Raw genomic sequence first — 21,374 nt, 5'->3', positions numbered from 1 at the left:
TCTCAGACTTCGGCTCTGTTTAAGAGCCAAGCTGCCCGAGCCAGCGCTACCGGCTTCGGGCAGCCCCCCTTGCCTCCGGACCCCAGCCGCCGGTCGGGCACTTCTCCTCCCCGGCTCCAGCTGTCTCTGCTCCAGCGGCTGGGGTCCGGAGGCAAGGGGGGCTGCCCGAAGCCGGTAGTGCTGGCTCGGGCAGCTTGGCTCTTAAACAGAGCCGAAGTCTGAGACGGGAGGAGCAGAGGCAGCTGGAGCCGGGGAGGAGAAGTGCCTGGCCGTGGGTGCAGGGTCCAGAGGCATAGGGGCTGCCCGAAGCCCGAGCGCTACCGGATTCATGGTTTGCCGGGCAGCCTCCAGACCCTGCGCCCCCGGCTGGGCGCTTCCCCTCCCGGGCTCCAGCTGCGCTGGGAAAGCGCCAGCTGGGGGCGCAGGGTCTGCCCGGCAAACCGTGAAGCCGGTAGCGCTCGGGTAGCCCTTTTCGCGTGGCTGGGAGGGAGGAGGGGGAGTTAGGGCAGGGACTTTGGGGAAGGGGCGGAGTTGGGGCGGGGCCGGGGGTGGAGAAAGGGGCGGGGCCAGGGCCCGTGGAGTGTCCTTTTTTATTTTTTAAATATGGTAACCCTAAACTAAACAGAATCCAGATCCTGAATGCAAATACTTCCTAGTTTAGGGTTTAGCTGCAGTTTTTATAGAGTGAATAACTTTTAAAAGTCCAAAGATGGAAATTCAGAGCTCATTACCAACCATAAGTGTTCAGATTATGCCTGTTTGAGAATGGTGTGGAGTTACCCCACCCCAGAAGGAGCTTCCAGAATTCCTGGCATGCCGAGGGAAGCACACCTTAAAACAAAAGAGCATGTGCTTAATCCCCGTGAAGCAGAGAAAGGACCATAAATATTGTCTTCTCCCTGTCCTGTCCTTTGTGAGGTGGTAGGTTTGTGCTCAAGGTAGGGGTAGGAACTACACCTATGCTCTGCCCTTGCACAGGCATGTAAGAGAAGAGTGGCTTTTGGGGTGGGAGGGAGAAGAGCAGAGTTCCTGCACACAGTGTGCATCCATGCAAGAGTCAACCACAGTTTGTCCCAAAATAAATAAGCCCTTGCAGAACCCACCAGGGAGTGGTGGTATTGCAGCACAAAGCAAAAGTAGAACTGATCACATTTTAATTGTGTGCATTTTTTAAAACTACAGGATTTTTAAATACAATGCAAGCTGTAGACTAGTGGCGCTAATGAAATAAGCATTAGAGTAGGTGTAAGGTTCCAAAGAATGAGAGTCTAAACACCACACAATGAGGAGCAAACAAAAACATCCCAAGAGTGATAACAATTGTCATGGCACTGGCCTGTATTTTAGATTTTATACAAATAAGCTTTTCTATAGCTAAGATCAATATTTCCATAACTTCAAATTCCAATAGAAACTTTAAAGGCACTGAACATTCCCTTGCAGTGTTTGCAACACAAAGTTGCAGCATTGTGCTATTATGAGAAATGAAATTTTGATCTTCTATTTTCATTGTCCAAGTTGAGAGAAATGCAAAAGGTAAAAACAGCACAAGATGGATTTTAAAGAATTTTCTATTTTAATAATTTAAGTCACTGTTTGTAACAAAGGCAAGATTTTTTTTTTTTAAATGAGATTTTTAAACGTTACATCCTCCTATTAAGATGCAATAATCTGGATGCATTTTCTAAAACAGAGCACAATAAACTTAAACACCTGTTTATCTAATTTTAAAGTAAATATACAATAAAAGTTGTCATTAAATAAAAATTATTTGGAGTCATTGCTAGTATGTGCATGTTTTACAGGTTATGAGAATAATTTTAAGTTATAATCATTTGAGGTTTGAACATTAATGAGGTTACGCTAATGTCCAAGCGGTATATAAGACACCTATACAATGTCACAAGGCAGAGAAAAAGTATTAACAAAAGGGAAAGGTACAGAAACTGTCATGAGTTTAAAGGCTTCTAAGTTATTAATTTTTAAAAAGTGGTTTGTTTGCTGTGGTTTCATGCTCTGTAAGGCCTCTGAAAATAAAATGTATTGGCATTTGTAACATGTATGACATATATGTGGTTAGATGCTGTTACTAAGAAACTGCCTGAAATTATAAATTCCTACAAGTCTATTCATTATTTTACACTAACTCACCCATAAAAATGTACTCCCGTCTGAAGTGTGACCTACAAAATCAGTATGGCGCGTTTAAGGGTCCCCACTGCTCCTGAGAAAAGTGCTACACTTTTATTCCTGTGTCACTAGCTGACACCACCAGCTTTCTGAAGTGTCTGAGGTTTCCTCTGGAAGGTAAATTTTTATTCACTTTGCTAAGGGTGACCGTATGTCCTGTTTTGACCGGGACAGTCCCTTTATTAAGTCCTGGCCCGGCTGTCCTGACTTTTTTGGCAAAACTGGGCATTTGTCCTGTTCGCTCTTGCCAACTGATCATCAGCTGTCAAGAGCAAATGGGACAAATGCCCAATTTTACCAAGAAAAGTGGGATGCCACCCCTAGCAGGGCACGGAGGAACATGGAGAAACGGAGGGGATGACTCGGGCACGTGGCTTGGGCCAGTCCAGCCCCACATGAGCGGGGAGAGGAGTTGGGCAAGCAGCTTGGGCTGGCCCCATATGGGCTGAGGGGTGAGTGGCGCAGGCCAAGGGGGATTAGCGGCTTAGGCCAGCCCCATGAAGGTTGGGGGGGAGCAGCTCAGGCCAGCACCGCATTGGGTGGGTGGGGAATGACTCGGGCCAGTGCCTGACATCAGTGCCGTGCAGGGGAGAGGCACGCAAGGCTTGGGCCAGCCTGGGGAAAGGGAGGCCTCAGGCTAGCCCCAGGCAGTGTCCCCTTTTCCCTTTGCTACCAGCTCCCTATTTAGGGCCTGAACTGAAAGGCACTTAGCAGACATAGATCTCATTGACTTCAATGGGTTGCAACAGCTCAGCTCTGGGGAAGACTATTCTTGGCCATGACAAGATGGTCCAGTGGTTCAGGTGACGCTCGTCCCCTGGGCTCATAAGAGAACTAGGGACCCTCCCTAAAGAGTTTCCAGGCCCTAGGGCTCATCAAAAGAGGCTTACCTGGAATGGCACAAGTCTCAGATCCAGAATGGAGGAAGGCCTCAGCAAAGGAGATGGTCCACAGTGCAGCTGGAAGAGAGCAGGTGCTGGAAGGTATGAGTGACCCAGAACACTAAAAGCCTAGACGGCAGCTAAAGGCAGACTTAGCCAGAGGAAACCCTAAACTGACTGACAAATCAAAAGCACAGTTTGGGGTGGGGTCTCATTGGTCCAATCAGACAGACACCCAGAGAAAAAACACTTGGTAGAAGAAAGTCAGGGTCATCACTTACCATTGCCTCAGAAGACAAATGGCAGGAGGTTGGTGGTGGAGCCAATTCAGAGCACATTGGAAACCGAGTTCATCTTTGTATAAAAGATCCGGCATCTGGACAGCATCTCCCCTTCCCTATCTGCATGGCGAATGCTGTGCCCAGGTGGGACACAGCAAAGATGAAGAACTCCAGGCCATCTGCTGATCCACAACTTGTAAAACTGCTGCTTGGACCTCCTGCTTGGATAGAGCTGCTACCAGTCAGTCATCTAAATATGACAGTTCTTGAATCTTTGGTTCCTGTAGGGATGCAGTGGCCGCTACCAGAGCCTTTGAAAAAGTGTGTGTGGTGCTGGTTATAACAAAGAGGGAAAAGCACTAAGTGTCGTTACACAAAGGATCTCTCTGATGACAATGTATTACTTTACTTGTATTGCAATGAGTAATGCATAGGAGCCCCAGTTATGGAGCTCATACTGGCAGGAACTCTATCCACAAACAAAAAAAGACGGTCCCCAAGAATTTACAATCTCTCAGATCCAGTCAGGCCATACAATTTGCTTACTTCCATTGCAGCACTCACTGCCCTGTGAGATTGCATTTGGAGCGGATTTACTGGTTAACCCAGAATCGTCTGCTAGGTGGAATCCTCCCAGCCTCCTCTGCACAACAAAATACAGTCCACACAAACCCTGCATGTCATCCTGCTGGGGCAGCAGCCTCATGGCCATGAGAGTGAATACAATTAAAATCAGCATTTCCCATTTAACATACACAGATACTTGCTTTTTTGTGTGATTAGATACCAAACACATTGATTGTGACCAGCTAACAGTGAAATTTAAAATACAATTAGCAAAGGCAAAAGAATGACAAAAATCTTGTATCAGAAGTGTCATATATAAAGTTATTTACAAAAATTTAAAAAAATAGTTAAGTGTACATGAAAACGAGGCAGTCATGTTGCCAATATGGCCCTCAGTACCACAAACGCAGAGCATCACTGCCATATACTGCGTTCTCTTTTTCTGCACCATTGATGTATACTATCCCTGTGAACTAGCTTTATAAATGGTGAACTGTTTTCTGAAGCTCTACAGGAGAAATATAAAGTCACAATGGAATGAAAGGGCACTTTCAACAATCTGAAGGATGCACTAGTGGCTTATCAAGAGTGAGCCATCCACTGTGCATGCCAAAGTCATTTATCTGGTTCATACTGTTACGGGAGTGGCCATAGGTAAGAAAGAGGTGCTTCTAGAATATGGAGTTTCTAATATTTTATTTCCCAGTATACTGTCATGTAATTTTGCAATTAAATTAAAAAAATACAAATATAAGTATGAAACAGTTACAAGAAAACAGTTGATGAACATTTTGTACCTCAATAAAATCAACAAGAAATAAAATTATATAATAAATGATTCCTTAATGTCAATAAGAAATTTAAAAGTCTTAGTTTGTCCTTATACTGGACAGTAAAATGTGTATTGAGAAAAAATACTTTTCCAACCAAGGAAAATCTAACTGTGACTTTGCCAAAGATCGATCAAACAGTGATCATCATTTTTAAGAAAAGAAATGAGAACTGGGGCAGAACAGATGAATCACTGCTGTTGCACAATCATTCAGTAAAACAATTCAGAAACAATGCGCAGTTAAAAAGAATGGAGGATGCTCCGCCTTCACAATTTTGCTCTCTCATGAAACTATGTTCATGTTATACTTGAGCACATTATTGGAGGAAAAAGAAAGGTGAATAGAAAATCTGCATGTGAATAAATTCAGTAGCTGTAAAAACTATTTGCAAGTTTCACAAGTCTGTCAAAAATCTGTTGCATCATATATACTAACATAAAAAAGTGGAAATGCAATTTAACTGTTTAATGAATATAAACAATACAATTGATCCCAGTAATTTAGAATGGTCTAATGGTTTACAAAAACTGGACAATAAAAAAAAATTAAATCAATACCCTTATATACAATAAATAACGCATAATAGAGTTTATTATGGCTGGGGTTGACCTCGAGTGCTAGTTCCATATCTGCTTGGGACATTTGTAAAACCAGTCCTGAATCCTTGAGTTGCTCCCATCCCTGGAATTCCAAGTCCTTGATTGAATACACTGCTGTAAGGTACAGATCCATGATTAAGGCCCAATCCATAGGGTCTTGCCTGAGTGTTTAAAAGGATAACTGGGTTCATATTTTTGCCCGGTGTGTTAAAAGAAAATTCTGGAGGTGGGCTGCTAGGTTTAGCTGGAGTGGATGTAACAGGGTTCAAATTATCAGTAGCCTTTAAATGTGGCATTGGAATAATATGATGATCTGAAAGATTCAACATATTGTTTGCAATAGGCCCAGATGTTAAGGTAGGTCTGATCCAATCATCTTTGAAAATCTGAACAGTCAAAGTAGAGACTAGAGTATACAGTCGATTAGTCACATGAGCAAGTACCATTTGTTCATTAGCATCTCTTCGAATTCGTACATGTACTGATCCAGCCTAGAAAGTGAACCAAAACAAAAACCAACCAGGCTGTTATAAGACTTTTAGGTAGAGATCCTGATTTGCATTAAACATTTTAACTACAAGGAGAGCTAAGCAGCATCTTATTCTGCACAAACGTGGAGACTACTTTGGAACATCAGTGGAGACTACTGATCAGAGCCACACTTAAGTAATTCCATGATGAGGACAAATGTCCATGAGGTCAAAACACTGGGAATGGTGATAGGCTGAGATTCATATCTGGGAAATTTAGATTATTAAAACATTATGCACTTGGTGTTAAATATTGTTTATAGTTAACAGTGAAGTGAGGACAGAAGCTGTAACAAGACAGGAGCAGGTGGAGAGAAGAAGAAAGAGCATTAAAACAAACTCCAAGTTGAGGAAAGTATGTCATTGTGCTGCTGTTGAATGCAAGAGACACCTGTACCAGGTGAGCTTGAAGGTAAGGTAAAAACAGAAGCATTGCCTCAGAGCTGTGTCTCTGAAGTGATTACACTACCGGATATAATCTGTGTGTGGTGTGTGCCTGCCTGACCCTTACTAATATTTCCCTCTCCCGTAACTTGAACTAGTACTGCAGACAGCATGGGAAACAAAGTTCTGTCCCTCATTTGCCTTTTGCATCCATATCTAACAAAGAATTTGACCTACAGCAAATGCAGTTAATGGCTGGTTTTCTTTCTGGTAGCACTAACTAGCAAGAGTGTAGGCAGATCTTGGGCATCACTCCAATTTCACTGCAGATTGGAAGATGCCAAGTACAAACAGACAAGCTGAGGTGCAAAGGTTTTGTAAAAATTTGTGGAGAATCCACTGAGTCCAATTTATTCCCACTGCATGACTTCAGTAGTTCAGTAACATCTGGTATTTCAGGTAACAGAATAGGGGACTACAGAGCTTCCCTTTCCTTATCAGCAAATTTGGGTAAGTTAATTTTGGCCAAGAAGCTCCTATGTTTTCAGGGTATGACATGCTAAGAAGAATAAAAAGGAGAGAAAAGTTTTAAAGGACTCTTAATTCCTGGCTGTCATTGAGTACCTGATCCCCCGCTTTAGTTTCAGTAATAAATTTCCTGTGTGTGTCCATTTTATATCACAGAAGAAAAAACAGCTGTTAGAAAGTTTTAATAAACTCCATATTTTCCATTTAGGATCTTATTAGGTGCTCCTCTGTAGTACAGGAATTCTACTTCTGTTTTAGGATTGCTAGAGCACATATGGTTCAGTTGAAGAGACCATATTTTCCTTTTCACTTCTCGTAGCTGAGCTTTTTCTTCCTCAGAGACAATTCATATTAAACTTCCCATAAGATAAAGCCATAGGAGAATCCCATATCAATTGATTTGGCACTAATCATTAATGACATTTGGAAGAATTTTTAAGGATCCAAAATGGTAGCTTTACTCCAAAGTTGTTGTATAAGTCAATGATTACTACACCAAGAAGATTCAACTCTAACGTCCTCTGACAAGTCTGAAAACTGGTTATTAATGCATGGTTCAAAGCAAAGATTTCATGGAGGGAGCACTTTAAAAAGAATAAAAAAATCCTACAAGGACCAAGCTATAATTTAGCCTATAGTAAGAAACACATGAATTTGCTGCTAGTGGTATTGTTCTCTTTCTAGATATAAAATAGTTCTACATTTATGATACCACTCTGAATTGTGATGTGCACTTCTTTAGCAAAAGATTGTTATGGTGGATCTGTGACATGATGCCTCTGTATATAACCAAAAATTGCATCTTGTTCAGGGTGGGGGAGAGGATTCCAAGCCTCACTCTAAGTTTTCAGAAAAGTGCTGCAATTAGTGTAAAAAAAATCCACTCAAGCTTTATTTAACAGGAAGGGGGGAAACTGTATTTTATGGCATCTGAATTTCTAAATTCCATTTAAAATAACAAGAGATCTCATTTATTTAGTAATTATTTAGCTAAGAGAGTAAAGATAATGTTCCCTTTTTAAGGAACAAGACAATATGGCACAAAACATACCAAAGTACCAAAGCCCAATGTCCAGAAATGCTCATTTCGAACCTCCAAGACACCATCCAAAGTAGAAACCTAATTTAAAACACAAATATGTGGTAAATTATCATTAAAGAAAATGTTTCCAGTCTTTTAGAAATGTAGATTCGTTTAGATAGCTGAGCTGTAGATGATATTGTCAATATTTCATTTTGCATTGTGGACTCTCCCTTCAACTAAATTTTCATAAGGGACTTTATTGAAGAAGATGCCACTAAACTCCTAGATATATTTATATCCAATGTATTCCCACTATCTGAAAATGTGTAATTTCTTCATATAGCAAGAGCTGTTTTTTCCGACACCCAGGCTCTTTCACGAATGCTTACAACTCCTCTATTTGTTAAAATATAAAAGGAACTCCCTCTTTTATGCCTTCTTAAAACAAATTGCTGCAAACCCTTTCAGTGATAATTTATCAAAGATTGAATATATTTTAAAGAAGATCTGTACCTATTTAAGAACTTGAACATTTCTATAAGACATATCAACCGTACTGTCTAATTTAGATTGTAAGCTTTGTATTTTTTATACACACACACACACACACACACACACACACACACAGTGCAAGTGTAGAATTTTCATTTGCAGTCAGATTTATCTTCTGTGGGATGAACCTTGAAGGACCTGTAGGTTCTCACTATGCACATTCAGCCTTTGTATTGAACTTCTTTGCTGTGCACCTCATGTAACATGTTATACGCTAACTTACCTCTCTAATAAGTTTATCTAGCTGACCAATCACATGCGGTGGGGTTGTCTGAAAATAATCAAAAGAATGTTACAATAAAGACAGATGCTAATGTGGTCCTAATCTTAAAGTTATATTAACTTTATTATGATCTACTGTCTGCTGCCTTTATAATTTATAGTAGTATAGTCCTTTAAATGTAATTACTTGAGCAGGTAGTTTACTAAACTCACAATGCTGATAGTATATGTAACAAAAAAGCAACAACTCAATCAAAACTATAGGCTGCATCTGTGATTGCTATGATTCCGTGATACATAGTTGTCTCACATTCAAAATTTCTTCAGAGTTTAATCATGTATCATTTCTTTCTTGTGAACATTTTTCATTTACATGTTTAATGGTGGATATCATTAAACATGTACATTTTTAAAAAGGTAAAATTAAAACATTTTCTGACACTGTCTCACCTGAAGTAGTACTTTTCCACTGTAGACACTCATAGGATACATGGTACCAAAAGTCATCAAAGCAATAGCTATCGCAGAGGCTGTATCTACAGCAAAATAATTGCTGAAACAAAAAGGGTAATTTTAAATGACATACTTGTTTCCTAGGGTATCTGCAAGCTATATGCCTTTTCTTTTAAATGGCCACCATTGTATAGATATAGAGAGAGAACATGCAAAAATTCACTAAGCATATGTATCTGAAACACACAACCTTTAAAAAACAAATGTCTCAATGATTATGGTTCATGTCACATGTGACATTTCAGCTTATCACATGACCAGTGCTTGCAAACCTAAAAGGAGATTTCCCATGAATTATACCCTAAAATACTTATTTTATTTATTTAAATAATTATTATACGTACTTAATTTCAATTAACAAATATGTAATGCAAAGAGCGAAAGCACCAGCAAGATCAATCAAGACAAAAGGATTCATTCGTGGAAGGAAGATGCTGCTCAACCCTGGAATGATTCCACACAGACTGCAACAAAACAGAAAAAAGCAATTGTCAGCTAGTTGTTGTTGTAAGTGCTGGAAAACTAGAATTAATAAGCTACACCTGCTACTCCAACATACAATAGACCCACTTCAAGGATCATGCAGGCAGGATGTTGCTGCTGACTGGGGGGGGGGGGGGGGAAGAGGAGGAGGAAATCTGTGATGCTTGGGACACAAAGAAAATAAAAGGAAAAAACCTGAGAGAGAAACAATGTGCACCTGTCTCTATGCCTGGTCTTTTTGGAGGCCTCCATCTTCCTGCTGGACTAAGTGAGACGTCCCCATAAAATTCTTATGTTTAAATGAAGTATTTTGAGCTGTGAGGCAGCCCTAATGGCTGCTAGGAAATGCAGTTCAGACTGGCCTTGCTGGAGATAGAATTATCTTCACTCATTTGAGGAATGTTACTCAGATTTGCTGAGCAAGAGAGAGAGCAGAAATGTTTTAATACCAAGCTTATGTCTCAATCCCTGGTCAGAGTGCCCTATACGATGTGATGCAGTTAAAAATAACTTGGTATGACATAAGAATGACTAATATTCACTTAAGTATTAGCTATTATGAAAGAAATATCATGAAGCCTTACCTTCTGCTAAGATCTGCAACATGCTCCTGAAGCCAACTCGTACTAGCAGCTTCACAAAAACACAAAGGTACCAATTATAATCAGAACAACAATTCATCTTAAGGTGTGTTTTTAAAAAATAATGTAAGGAAGTAGTAAAATATGAGTGAATAACCCATCTTAACATTAGATCACAATGATCAGAGTGTCAAATATCACTTGAGAAAGGAGAACATTTTCTGGACTGTGGTTGGTTAGAAACCTTTTCTCATGCAACATCTGAATTGGATTAATTTAAAGTGCAACTGCAGACTTCACTGTTTATTTTTAAAGAAAATATTGCCTTTGTTAACTTCTAAATGCATACAAACTTGGGCTCTCTATGGGAGCACACTACTTGTAAACCCTCCCCTTCCACACACACACACACACACACGTGTGTGCAGAAAATCACGTGAGTAGTCCTATTGACATCAATGGGACTATTCATGCACATAGCTGCTCACCAACATGAGGAAAAGGAGCATAGTCTGGCCCTGTAACTATGTTGAAAGGAATTTTTTTGCAAATACAGGCAGCTACAGCATTATCCACCCTAGAACACAGCATGTGAATTGGATGCGGGGGAAAAAACACCACCTTTGAGCCATTTAATCCAGCTCTCCTAAACAAATTGCAAAATAAATAAATAAAATAAATAAAATCAATACACCTTTCTAACTGAGGCTCAGACAGTAACATTTGTTGTATGCCTACAGGCAAATAGGAATTAGTATAGTGGATCGGATCAGTGCCTATATACTGCCTCCAACAGTAGCCAACACCCAATATATGCTGAAGGCCTCACACAGAGCATCTAATCAATTCAGCAATGCTCAAATTTGGTGGCCAAAATTCCTCTCTGACCCCTACTCAGATGACAGGGTTATACCCTAAAACTGTAGCCCCCAAACTTTTTACCTCAATCCCCACCCCTTACCCTAGGGTTGCCAACCCTCCAGGACTGGCCTGGAGTCTCCAATAATTAAAGATTGATCTTTAATTAAAGATTATACCATGTTATTAAATCTCCATGAATACATCCAACCAAAATTGGCAACCCGTGTGTGTGTGGGGGGGGGGGGGGGGCAGTGCACAGTTACACAAGAGAAATTTAGATAGTTTTTCAGTACCTTGCCTTGATCCCAGTTAATCATCTTCCACCTTGATACCCAACACCATTTGACTAGGTCTCTCGAGTTTTTCCACAATCCTCAAGTTTTCACTAGCCTAAATAATTATTATCAGCACATTTCACCATCTCCTTGTCTACAGCTTCCTCTACATCCCCACACAGACCCTAGGAATACTCCATCTGTCTTTGTTATAACTAAGAAACATTTACTATGACTGTTTCCTATCACATACATTTAATTTTTGTTTAAATTCATCACAGGTTTCTGGTTCTTCACTACATAGTTAATTATTTTCCTCTCTAGCTCCTTGTGAGGGATCTGGTCAAAAGCAAATCATGACGGTAATGTAGAACTTTGCTAATTCTGACTTTGAAGCTAGTCTACAAAACTCAGTTAATTTTCCTGAAAAATGTAGATCTCATCCCTTCTCTAAGAAGACAGCTGTAATGAGTCTTAGATTAAGTAGTTTGCTTTCAAAATATACTACAACACAAATTATAAATAGTAATAAGCACTGATACAACTCTACATTTATGAAGGGGAGCACTACAATTAATTAATCCTCACAAAGCCCTTATTAAGTAAATATTACTACTCCCATTTCACTGACGTGGAAAATGTGGTACAGAATGGTTGAGCTTCAATCTGGAAGTCAGGGTTAGAATTTAGAAGTTCCTGGCTCCCTGCTCAATTCACTCTGCTTTTCCACATTAGTGTGTTACATATAAAATACTATAAGTAATTAAAACTACACTAACCAAAACAAATATATTTTGTGATGCAACAGCCTTTTAAAAAAGTTATGCATTCACTCAATTTGCAAATTTCCATAATGCTCAATTAGTGAGAATGATTGTGATTTTACAATACAAAGAATAAAAACTCCAAGGAGTAAGCTGTATAAAGAAGATGGTTTTTATTAACAAAACTTTAAATATCTGTACAAGTCTGTCTGTATCATTGTAAGATTGCCCACATTAAAATTTTACTGGTTGAATAAAGGAGCTAAAACAGAAGAAGAAGAAACGAATCTGTATCTTAACATAAGAATGGCCACACTTTGACAGATCAATGTTCCATCTAGCCCAGTATCCTGTCTTCTGACAGTGGCCAATGCCAGATGCTTCAGAGGGAAAAAACAGAATAGGATAATTATCTAGTGATCCATCCCCTGCTGTCCAGTCCCAGCTTCTGGCAGTCAGAGGTTTAGGGACACCTAGACCATGGGATTGCATCCCTAACCATCATGGCTAATAGCCTTTGATGGACCTGTCCTCCATGAACTTATCTAATTCTTTTTTGAACCCAGTTATACTTTTGGCCTTCACAACATCCCCTGGCAACAAGTTCCACAGGTTGACTGAGAGTTGTGTGAAGAAGTGCTTCTTACATTTGTTTTAAATACAGCAAAGTAGTAGCTACATCTGAAATTACACGCAATTTACCATATTGATGATGGTGTACTACTCTCTGTCCCCCCTATGGGCTTAGTACATGACAAATGAGGAGACTGCCTCCAATTCAAAACCTTTTAATTAGATTTATTGAACTATTAGAAATGACATACATGGCAATTGTATTTCTTATCTAACAAAAAATATATTTGGAAGAAAACAGTTAATATTCATTGCCTTTCCTTGAATCTTGTCACAGTTCATTCGACACATACCTTCAGACACATAAGCAAAAGGCTTATTCCGAATGGAAAGCATTGTAAACAAGTTGAAAAAGAGAGCCACGAAAGTACCAACCAACAATCGTCCCCTAAAGAGCGGAAAAATAGATTAATCTTCATTTTTCACAGTATCCACCTGTGATGTTACAAAGTGAAACTGCCATTAATGAAACACTTCTGAACATTCTCCAGTATGATAAATTCCAGTTGAATATTTAATAACCAACAGCAATCATTTTTACATTTATCAATATTGTATATTTTATTTGTGGTAAGATCAGGCTTAATTCAATTCTCAATTAACTGTACAACCTCAAAAGAGAAATTTTAATAAATAAAAATATACAAATAATTAGGGCTGTCAAGCGATTAAAAAAACTAATCACGCAATTAAAAAAATTAATTGCGATTAATCGCACTGTTAAACAATGATAGAATACCATTTATTTAAATATTTTCGGATGTTTTCTACATTTTCAAATATATTGATTTCAATTACAACACAAAATACAAAGTGTACAGTGCTCACTTTATATTTATGTTTGATTACAAATATTTGCACTGTAAAAAACAAAATAAATAGTATTTTACATTTCACCTAATAATACAAGTACTGCATTGCAATTTCTTTATCATGACAGTTGAAATTACAAAAATAACTGCATTCAAAAATAATCCAATGTAAAACTTTAGAGCCTACAAGTCCACTTAGCCCTATTTCTTGTTCAGCCTGTTGCTCAGACAAACAAGTTTGTTTACATTTGCAAGAGATAATGCCGCTTGCTTCTTGCTCACAATATCACCTGAAAGTGAGAACAGGTGTTTGCATGGCACTGTTGCAGCCGGTGTCACAAGATATTTACATGCCAGATGCGCTAAAGATTCATATGTCCTTTCATGCTTCATCCACCATTCCAGAGGACATGTATCCATGCTGATGACAGGTTCTGCTCGATAACAATCCAAAGCAGTGCAGACTGACACATGTTCATTTTCATCATCTGAGTCAGATGCCACCAGCAGAAGGTTCATTTTCTTTTTTGGTGGTTCGGGTTCTGTAGTTTCTGCATCAGAGTGTTGCTCTTTTAAGACTTCTGAAAGCATGTTCCACACATCATCCCTCTCAGATTTTGGAAGGTACTTCGGAGTCTTAAACCTTGGGTCGAGTGCTGTACCTATCTTTAGAAATCTCACATTGGTACCTTCTTTGTGTTTTGTCAAACCTGCAGCGAAAGTGTTCTTAAAATGAACAACACGTGCTGAGTCATCATGCGAGACTACTATAACATGAAATATATGGCAGAATGCGGGTAAAACAGAGCCGGAGACATTCAATTCTTGCCCAAGGACTTCAGTCATAAATTTCATTAACGCATTTTTTTTTTAAAACGAGCATAATCAGCATGAAAGCATGTCCTCTGGAAGGGTGGCCGAAGCATACAGGGGATTATGAATGTTTAGCATATCTGGCATGTAAATACCTTGCAATGTCAGCTACAAAAGTCCCATGCGAATGCCTGTTCTCACTTTCTGGTGACATTGTAAATAAGAAGTGGGCAGCATTATCTCCCGTAAATGTTAACAAACATGTTTGTCTTAGCGATTGGCTAAACAAAAAGTAGGACTGAGGGGACTTGTAGGCTCTAAAGTTTTGCATTGTTTTGTTTTTGAGTGCAGTTATGTAACAAAAAAAATAAAAAGAGACTGCACTACAGTACTTGTATGAGGTGAACTGAAAAATACTCGTTTATAATTTTTTACAGTGCGATTATTTGCAATAAAAAATAATATAAAGTGAGCAGTTTACACTGTGTTGTGTTGTAATTTAAATCAATACATTTGAAAATGTAGAAGAACATCCAAAAATATTTAATAAATGTCAATTGGTATTCTATTGTTTAATGGTGCGATTAAAACTGTGATTAATCGTGATTAATTTTTGAGTTAATCGCGTGAGTTAACTGCGATTAATTGACAGCCCTAAAAATAATTAATAGAAGCACTAAGCTACAGGGAACAAATATGTAACTGCTCTTCAACTATCTGACTATTTATGGGCTCATGTAGACTAATCTGTAATTGCATGCCATAGATTGAAAAGTTATTACCACATGGCTTGCATGCAGTTTGGAACACAGAAATATCAATGTACTGAAAACAGTTTAATACTAGATAAGCCAAGTCACTCTTACTTTGTACTAGATAAAGAATTAGAAACAAAAGTAAGCTGACAAAAAATTATAGTTTCATATATAAAAATCCAATCTTACGTGTGTATCTCAGGTTGTTCCAGAAACCGTTCTGTACTACAAGAAATAAATTGTCAATTTTAGTTGTGTTTATTAAATTATATTTTAAAAACTAACTATATAAAGGAAAGATTTTCAGTTGCGGGCACCTAAACCCACAAATAAATGTAATGAGTGGGACACAGGATGCCAAATTAAATGCTTCAACAACGGTGCAAAAATGGCAAATGCTGTATTGAGATGTATGGATAAGAATGTCATTTTTATGACAATACATGAAGTAATTATTCCAATATGCTTGGCACCAAACTGAAACAGGGTATAATTTACCATTAGAGAAAGGACAAACAAGGATAGATAGAGTAACCCTCTAAATAAAAAGGATGTTATAATGAGGACATAGATCAGTTATTCTCCTCAGTCAACCAACAGTAACAAAGAATTAATCTTCAACTGTAGCAGAGAAAATCTGGGATAAGTATTAGAAAACAGTAATATACAAGTAAGGCAAGAGAGCATACTGTCTCGGATGAGGTGCAATTGCCATCACAGGAGAAACTCAAGGCTATGCTGGGCATCCGGCTATTAAGAGTAGTCTAAAAATTTAATCCTGCCAAAAAGACCATTAAAGGGTCCCTCTTCCACATCAAATGAATGTGTGAAAAGGTGACAATATTTTAAAACATGTTTGAGTAGAAAGAAACTAACCCTGAATTGGAAATGCCAGACCCATATAAAGAGGGGATGATTTTGTAAGGTACTCAGCTGCCATCAGTTCCACTAAAGCCAATAGGAATGCAACAGTTCTGAAGACGCTCTCAACGTGTAAACTTACAAAGGCAAGCAAATTCAGTGTTACATCTGGAGACCTTACATGGCTCTGACACTGCCTCTTTATCAAAGATCAATCCATGGCATGGTGCCAATGATTCACAAGATCAATGGCACTGTTAGGTCGTTAATACAGTGGTAGGCATTTAAAAGAAAAACACAGTTGGTTTGCGTGCACTAGAGGCAATTTACAGATGTAAAAAATCATAATTTTTAATGGCTTCTAAAAAAGTTTTCAAGCTAAGCACCTGAAACTAATAAACTATTATTTCTCTCTGATGTGCTTAATTTATTAATCAAAAATAAACTGCAAAGAATAGACTAAAATAAATTTTGTACCTGGAACTAACTGTTTGTAGGTCAAGTATCAATATGGAGCAAATTTGGATGGATTGATAAAATAGGAGCTTAAAATAAAAAAAAAATAGACAAACCCATAAATTAACTACAACTTCTATTATAAAAGTGCTTTAGATCATAAATATGGTGCTATTTAACAGATAAACACTTGAAAATATTGAAGTTAAATAATTGCACAAAATTATGTAATTTCAGCATTGCTTCATTAATCTCAGTGATCAAACTATACGGTAAAATGTACTGACTTAATAAGTAAGTCCTTAATAGAGTACCTGGAATATGCAATTAGTAGGACCATTTAAGTTTTTCCTTTAATCACATTTACAATTTTCCAATAGTCCACGTAAACAGTAAACAATACAAATCAGCAACATAAGCTAATACTGTATAACATTACCTCTTGCTGTCAAATGATTCTGTCTTTAAGAAATCTGGAGCTTTTCCTAATGACTATCCTTCTTTTACAATACTTTAAAAATGTATGAGCTTTACTCAAGCTGGAGCGGAGTACCTTCTCATGTTAGAACGTCAGATGTAAATCATAACAGAAACAGTACACATTCCTACCTTTCTTTTAGTATGAAAAGAGCTCCAAGTTGTGCCAGAACTGTGGAAGCAAATACTGCTAGTACTTCAAATCTCTCAAACCTGAAATTTGAGAAATAAGTTAAGAACACTGGACAATATATTAATAGGGTTTTCATTTTGGTCTGTGGGGAGCAAGCAGGAGACCTTCTACTCTAACTCTTTCCAGTAGGGCAGATGGAAATGAATCTGAAGTTTTAGGGAGGAGTAATTATTTTCAAGTTCCTTTAGGCCAACAATCCATATAACATGGATAGTTAACTGATTGGAGAGCCACAGGAAATTCTCACTATAATCCCCACCATAGAATTAAGCAATTTACCTCTCTCTCCATCCCTATCCTAGGACTTTTTTCTTTAGATTCTCAATACCTGTGTCTCCTTGATTTATGAGATACTATAGATGTTTATTTGACAATCAATGTGCCTATGTACCACAACAATGGGCAAACTATACATTATTGAACAAATACAGTGCAATAAGTTAATGGGAATGGAGTCAAAAATTCTCACTGATTATGAAGACATTTTAGCATGCATACGCACATACAGATTTTTATAAATGGGAACTTTCTAGAAACACAGCTAATATACTTGCAAGTATTTTTCATGGCACATTAAATAATTAGTACTGTATTATTAGTAAGGCCCTACTTGAATTGCGGGATTATCAAAAAATTGTGGCTGAGTTGCCACAAAAATAAAGTCCATTATTACTTTTCTGCAATCTTCTGCTGTCAGCAGCCGCCCAGGGGTCATAGCGGGGGGCTCCTGCTGTCAACAGTCACCCGGGGGTCAGAGCAGAGGCCTGGGGTTGAGAGCAGGGACTTGGGTTCCCGCTCTCAGCTCTGGGGCAGTCAGGGCTCCCACTGTCAGCCCCATGCACGGCAGGGCTCCTGCTGTCAAAATTGCAGTGGAAGCCTAATATTGCAGAATCCGCAATTTCTGCAATATCGCAAGTTAAGTAGGGCCTTAATTATTAGTGCTTACCCAAATGAATAGGCTGGGCTGGGCTTCTTCATCATTACCCAGTAGCTTATTAGGCATGTTATCAAACTAAAATCAAAAAGGAGGAGGCCGATATTAGGATAATCAACTATTACAAACTAAATAGTTTATAGATTAAATGTATTTTAACTTTCAGAATACACCCTTAATCTGAATGTTTCCATAAGACTTCAATTACTCTTTGGACCCAGTCCGGCAATCTTTAGGCTAGCGAGGATTTCCTAGAATTTAGTGGAAGTTCTGTCTGCATTTGGACTATGGACCAGACCTCTGGTGTATGTTTTATGAGGAGAGCTAATGAGTTATAATGGAGCTGTAGTCAATACAATCCCTTATATCAGCGATAACCTCATGACATAAAAGATCAAAGGGTGTACTGTACTTACAAGGGGCACTATCAACCTTCCCCAATACCCAGCATCATTCAGACTACAATAAGGTTAACACAACTCCAAATGCAATATATATTTTCCACTGAAGTTCCTATAAGAAAAAGAAGCTAAAGTTTAGTCTCTTTGGCCTGGTCTACACTACGACTTTAATTCGGATTTAGCTGCTTTAATTCGAATTAACGCTTGACCCGTCCACACAACGAAGCCATTTAATTCGAATTAAAGAGCCCTTTAATTCGATTTCTGTACTCCTCGACGAGAGGAGTAGCGTCAAAATCGGTATTGTTAATCCGAATTAAGGTTAGTGTGGCCGCAATTCGATGTTATTGGCAATTAGATGTTATTGGCTACCCACAATGCAACGCTCTGGAAATCGATGCTACTACGGTAGCTTGGACGCACACCACCGAATTAATGGTGCCTAGTGTGGCCGAATACATTCGAATTTATAAAATCGGTTTCCTAAATTCGAATTATATAAATTCGGATTAATCCTGTAGTGTAGACATACCCTTTGTGCCCTAAAAATTCTTTTAAAGGTGAACTAGAGGGCAACAGAGAAACATGCAAATAGGAGTTGATAAGCAAAGGTTTTCCATTGGTCTTTTGCTGCACTGAGAAGGTTTCTCCTTTAATCCATTTGCTTTACTTGAATTCCTTTTTAATAAAGTTGCATGCTTTTAAATAGGGTGAAGTTAAAAAATCTTAACATTTTGTTAAATGGAAATAATTTAAAGCCTCTAGGCTGTAAGGCCAAAGATGGTGGCATAATCTCAATGGCCTGTCTTCCTCATGACTCAAGCATCCTCTTGAGTCTAAGACCAACTGTATGAGGGACAGTAGTTACTGCTACTAATGGAAAAACAATCCATTTCAGTTTGATTTACTGGGGCCAACCATGTCCAGTGACTCTCATGGCACCCAATGGCTCATTGCTAAAAATAAAGGTGTTCAATATCCAAAAGTGCACGGTTTGAGAACTGGAAGTTAGATCAACAGTACACTAACTTAGAAACGTTTAATTTTGAATGAAGAAAGTTAGGACACTGTTGTCACTCTATAAATAGTGAGGAGGCACAGTCTAACCTGTTCCAGAGTCCTGAAGAAGCAAATCCTTTTAAGAACATAAGAACGGCCATACTGGGTCAGAGCAAAGGTCCATCAAGCCCAGTATCCTGTCCTCTTATTCATAGATTCATAGATTCTAGGACTGGAAGGGACCTCGAGAGGTCATCGAGTCCAGTCCCCTGCCCGCATGGCAGAATCAAATACAGTCTCTGACAGTGGCCAATGGCAGGTGCCACAATGGGAATGAACAGACAGGTTATCAGTGATCCATGCCCTGTCACCCAATCCCAGCTTCTGGCAAACAGAGGCTAGGGACACCATTCCTGCCCATCCTAGCTAATAGCCATTGATGGACCTATCTTCCATGAATCTATCTAGCTCCCTTTTGAACTCCATTATAGTACTGGCCTTCACAACACCCTCTGGCAAGGAGTTCCATAGGTTGACAGTGCGTTGCGTGAAAAAATACTTTCTTGTGTTTGTTTTAAACCTGCTATTAATTTCATTTGGTGGCCCCTTGTTCTTGTATTATGAGGAGTAAATAACACTTCCTTATTTACTTTCTCTATGCCGCTCATGATTTTATAGACCTCTATCATATCCCCCCTTTGTCACCTCTTTTCCAATCTGAAAAGTCCCAGTCTTATTAGTCTCTCCTCATACGAAAGCCGTTCTATACCCCTAATAATTTTTGTTGCCCTTTTCTGAACCTTTTCCAATTTCAATATATCTTTTTTGAAATGGGGGCGACCACATCTGTACTCATTATTCAAGGTGTGGGTATACCATGGATTTATCTAGAGGCAACATGATATTTTCTGTCTTATTATCTATCCCTTTCTTGATTATTCCCAACATTCTGTTCACTTTTTTGACTGCCACTGCACATTGAGTGGATGATTTCAGAGAACTATCCACAATGACTCCAAGATCTCTTTCTTGAGTGGTAACAGCTAATTTAGACCCCATCATTGTATATGTATAGTTAGGAGACTTTTCCAATGTGCATTACTTTGCATTTATCAACATTAAATTTCATCTGCCATTTTGTTGCCCAGTCACCCAGTTTTGTGAGATCCTTTTGTAGCTCTTCGCAGTCTGCCTGGGATTTAACTATTTTGAGTAGTTTTGTATCATCTGCAAATTTTGCCACCTCACTGTTTACCCCTTTTTCCAGATCATTTATGAATATGTTAAATAGGACTGGGCCCAGTACAGATCCCTGGGGGACATCACTATTTACCTCTCTCCATTCTGAAAACTGACCATTTATTCCTACCCTTCGTTTCCTATCTTTTAACCAGTTACCAATCCATGAGAGAACCTTCCCGCTTATCCCATGACTGCTTATTTTGCTTAAGAGCCTTTGGTGAGGGACCTTGTCAAAGGCTTTCTGAAAATCTAATTTACTGAGACTAAGACAGCTAAGCTATTCTAGGATTCAGAAACTAATATTTCAGACACTTCAGAAATCAGTCTACATATGAGAGCCACATTATATAAAAACATACTGCTTTGCTCTTCATATTTTTTAAAATGTTCGCACACTTGTTATTTGGATTAAATTTATTAATGAATAAAGGCCTCCTCTTACTATTATACAGATTTCCATTTGTTCACATATTATATCACACATTAGTGTGGATCCAAGTTGTAAATTTCAGATCTGAATCCAAACTTCTCCAGTGTTCTGAGGTTTTTTATTTGGGTTTAGGTTATGGCCCAATCGTCTCTGTTACAATATAGGAATGATCAGCAGACACCATTAAAAAAGTAATCAAATATTGTTCCAAAGTATTGTTTTTACCACAGTATTTCCTTCTGCAGTGAGGTGCTTGTACTATATCACAGTAAAGATTTACTTTTTAACATAATGCATGAC

At 38.6% G+C, this 21,374-nt stretch overlaps 1 protein-coding gene across 1 annotated transcript in view; it reads right to left on the bottom strand.

Moving 5' to 3' along the window:
• Positions 1-4,598: 4,598 nt before the first annotated feature.
• The window catches only part of SLC30A6 (solute carrier family 30 member 6), a 34,468-nt gene continuing 17,692 nt past the window's right edge, over positions 4,599-21,374 (bottom strand). Inside the window, exons 5-14 of the mRNA XM_065400768.1 lie at positions 18,015-18,080; positions 17,008-17,088; positions 15,271-15,306; positions 12,995-13,089; positions 10,172-10,220; positions 9,449-9,568; positions 9,042-9,144; positions 8,593-8,640; positions 7,845-7,913; positions 4,599-5,842 (exon numbers count right to left, since the gene is read on the bottom strand). Of these exons, the coding sequence (XP_065256840.1) occupies positions 5,345-5,842; positions 7,845-7,913; positions 8,593-8,640; positions 9,042-9,144; positions 9,449-9,568; positions 10,172-10,220; positions 12,995-13,089; positions 15,271-15,306; positions 17,008-17,088; positions 18,015-18,080 (1,165 nt within the window). The 3' untranslated portion in view covers positions 4,599-5,344. The remainder of the gene's footprint in view (positions 5,843-7,844; positions 7,914-8,592; positions 8,641-9,041; positions 9,145-9,448; positions 9,569-10,171; positions 10,221-12,994; positions 13,090-15,270; positions 15,307-17,007; positions 17,089-18,014; positions 18,081-21,374) is intronic.

This window comes from Emys orbicularis, chromosome 3, assembly GCF_028017835.1.
Source record: "Emys orbicularis isolate rEmyOrb1 chromosome 3, rEmyOrb1.hap1, whole genome shotgun sequence".
Classification (NCBI taxonomy): domain Eukaryota; kingdom Metazoa; phylum Chordata; order Testudines; family Emydidae; genus Emys; species Emys orbicularis.
Note: the sequence above shows the minus strand (reverse complement) of the source record. Positions and strands in the feature narration are given on the sequence as shown.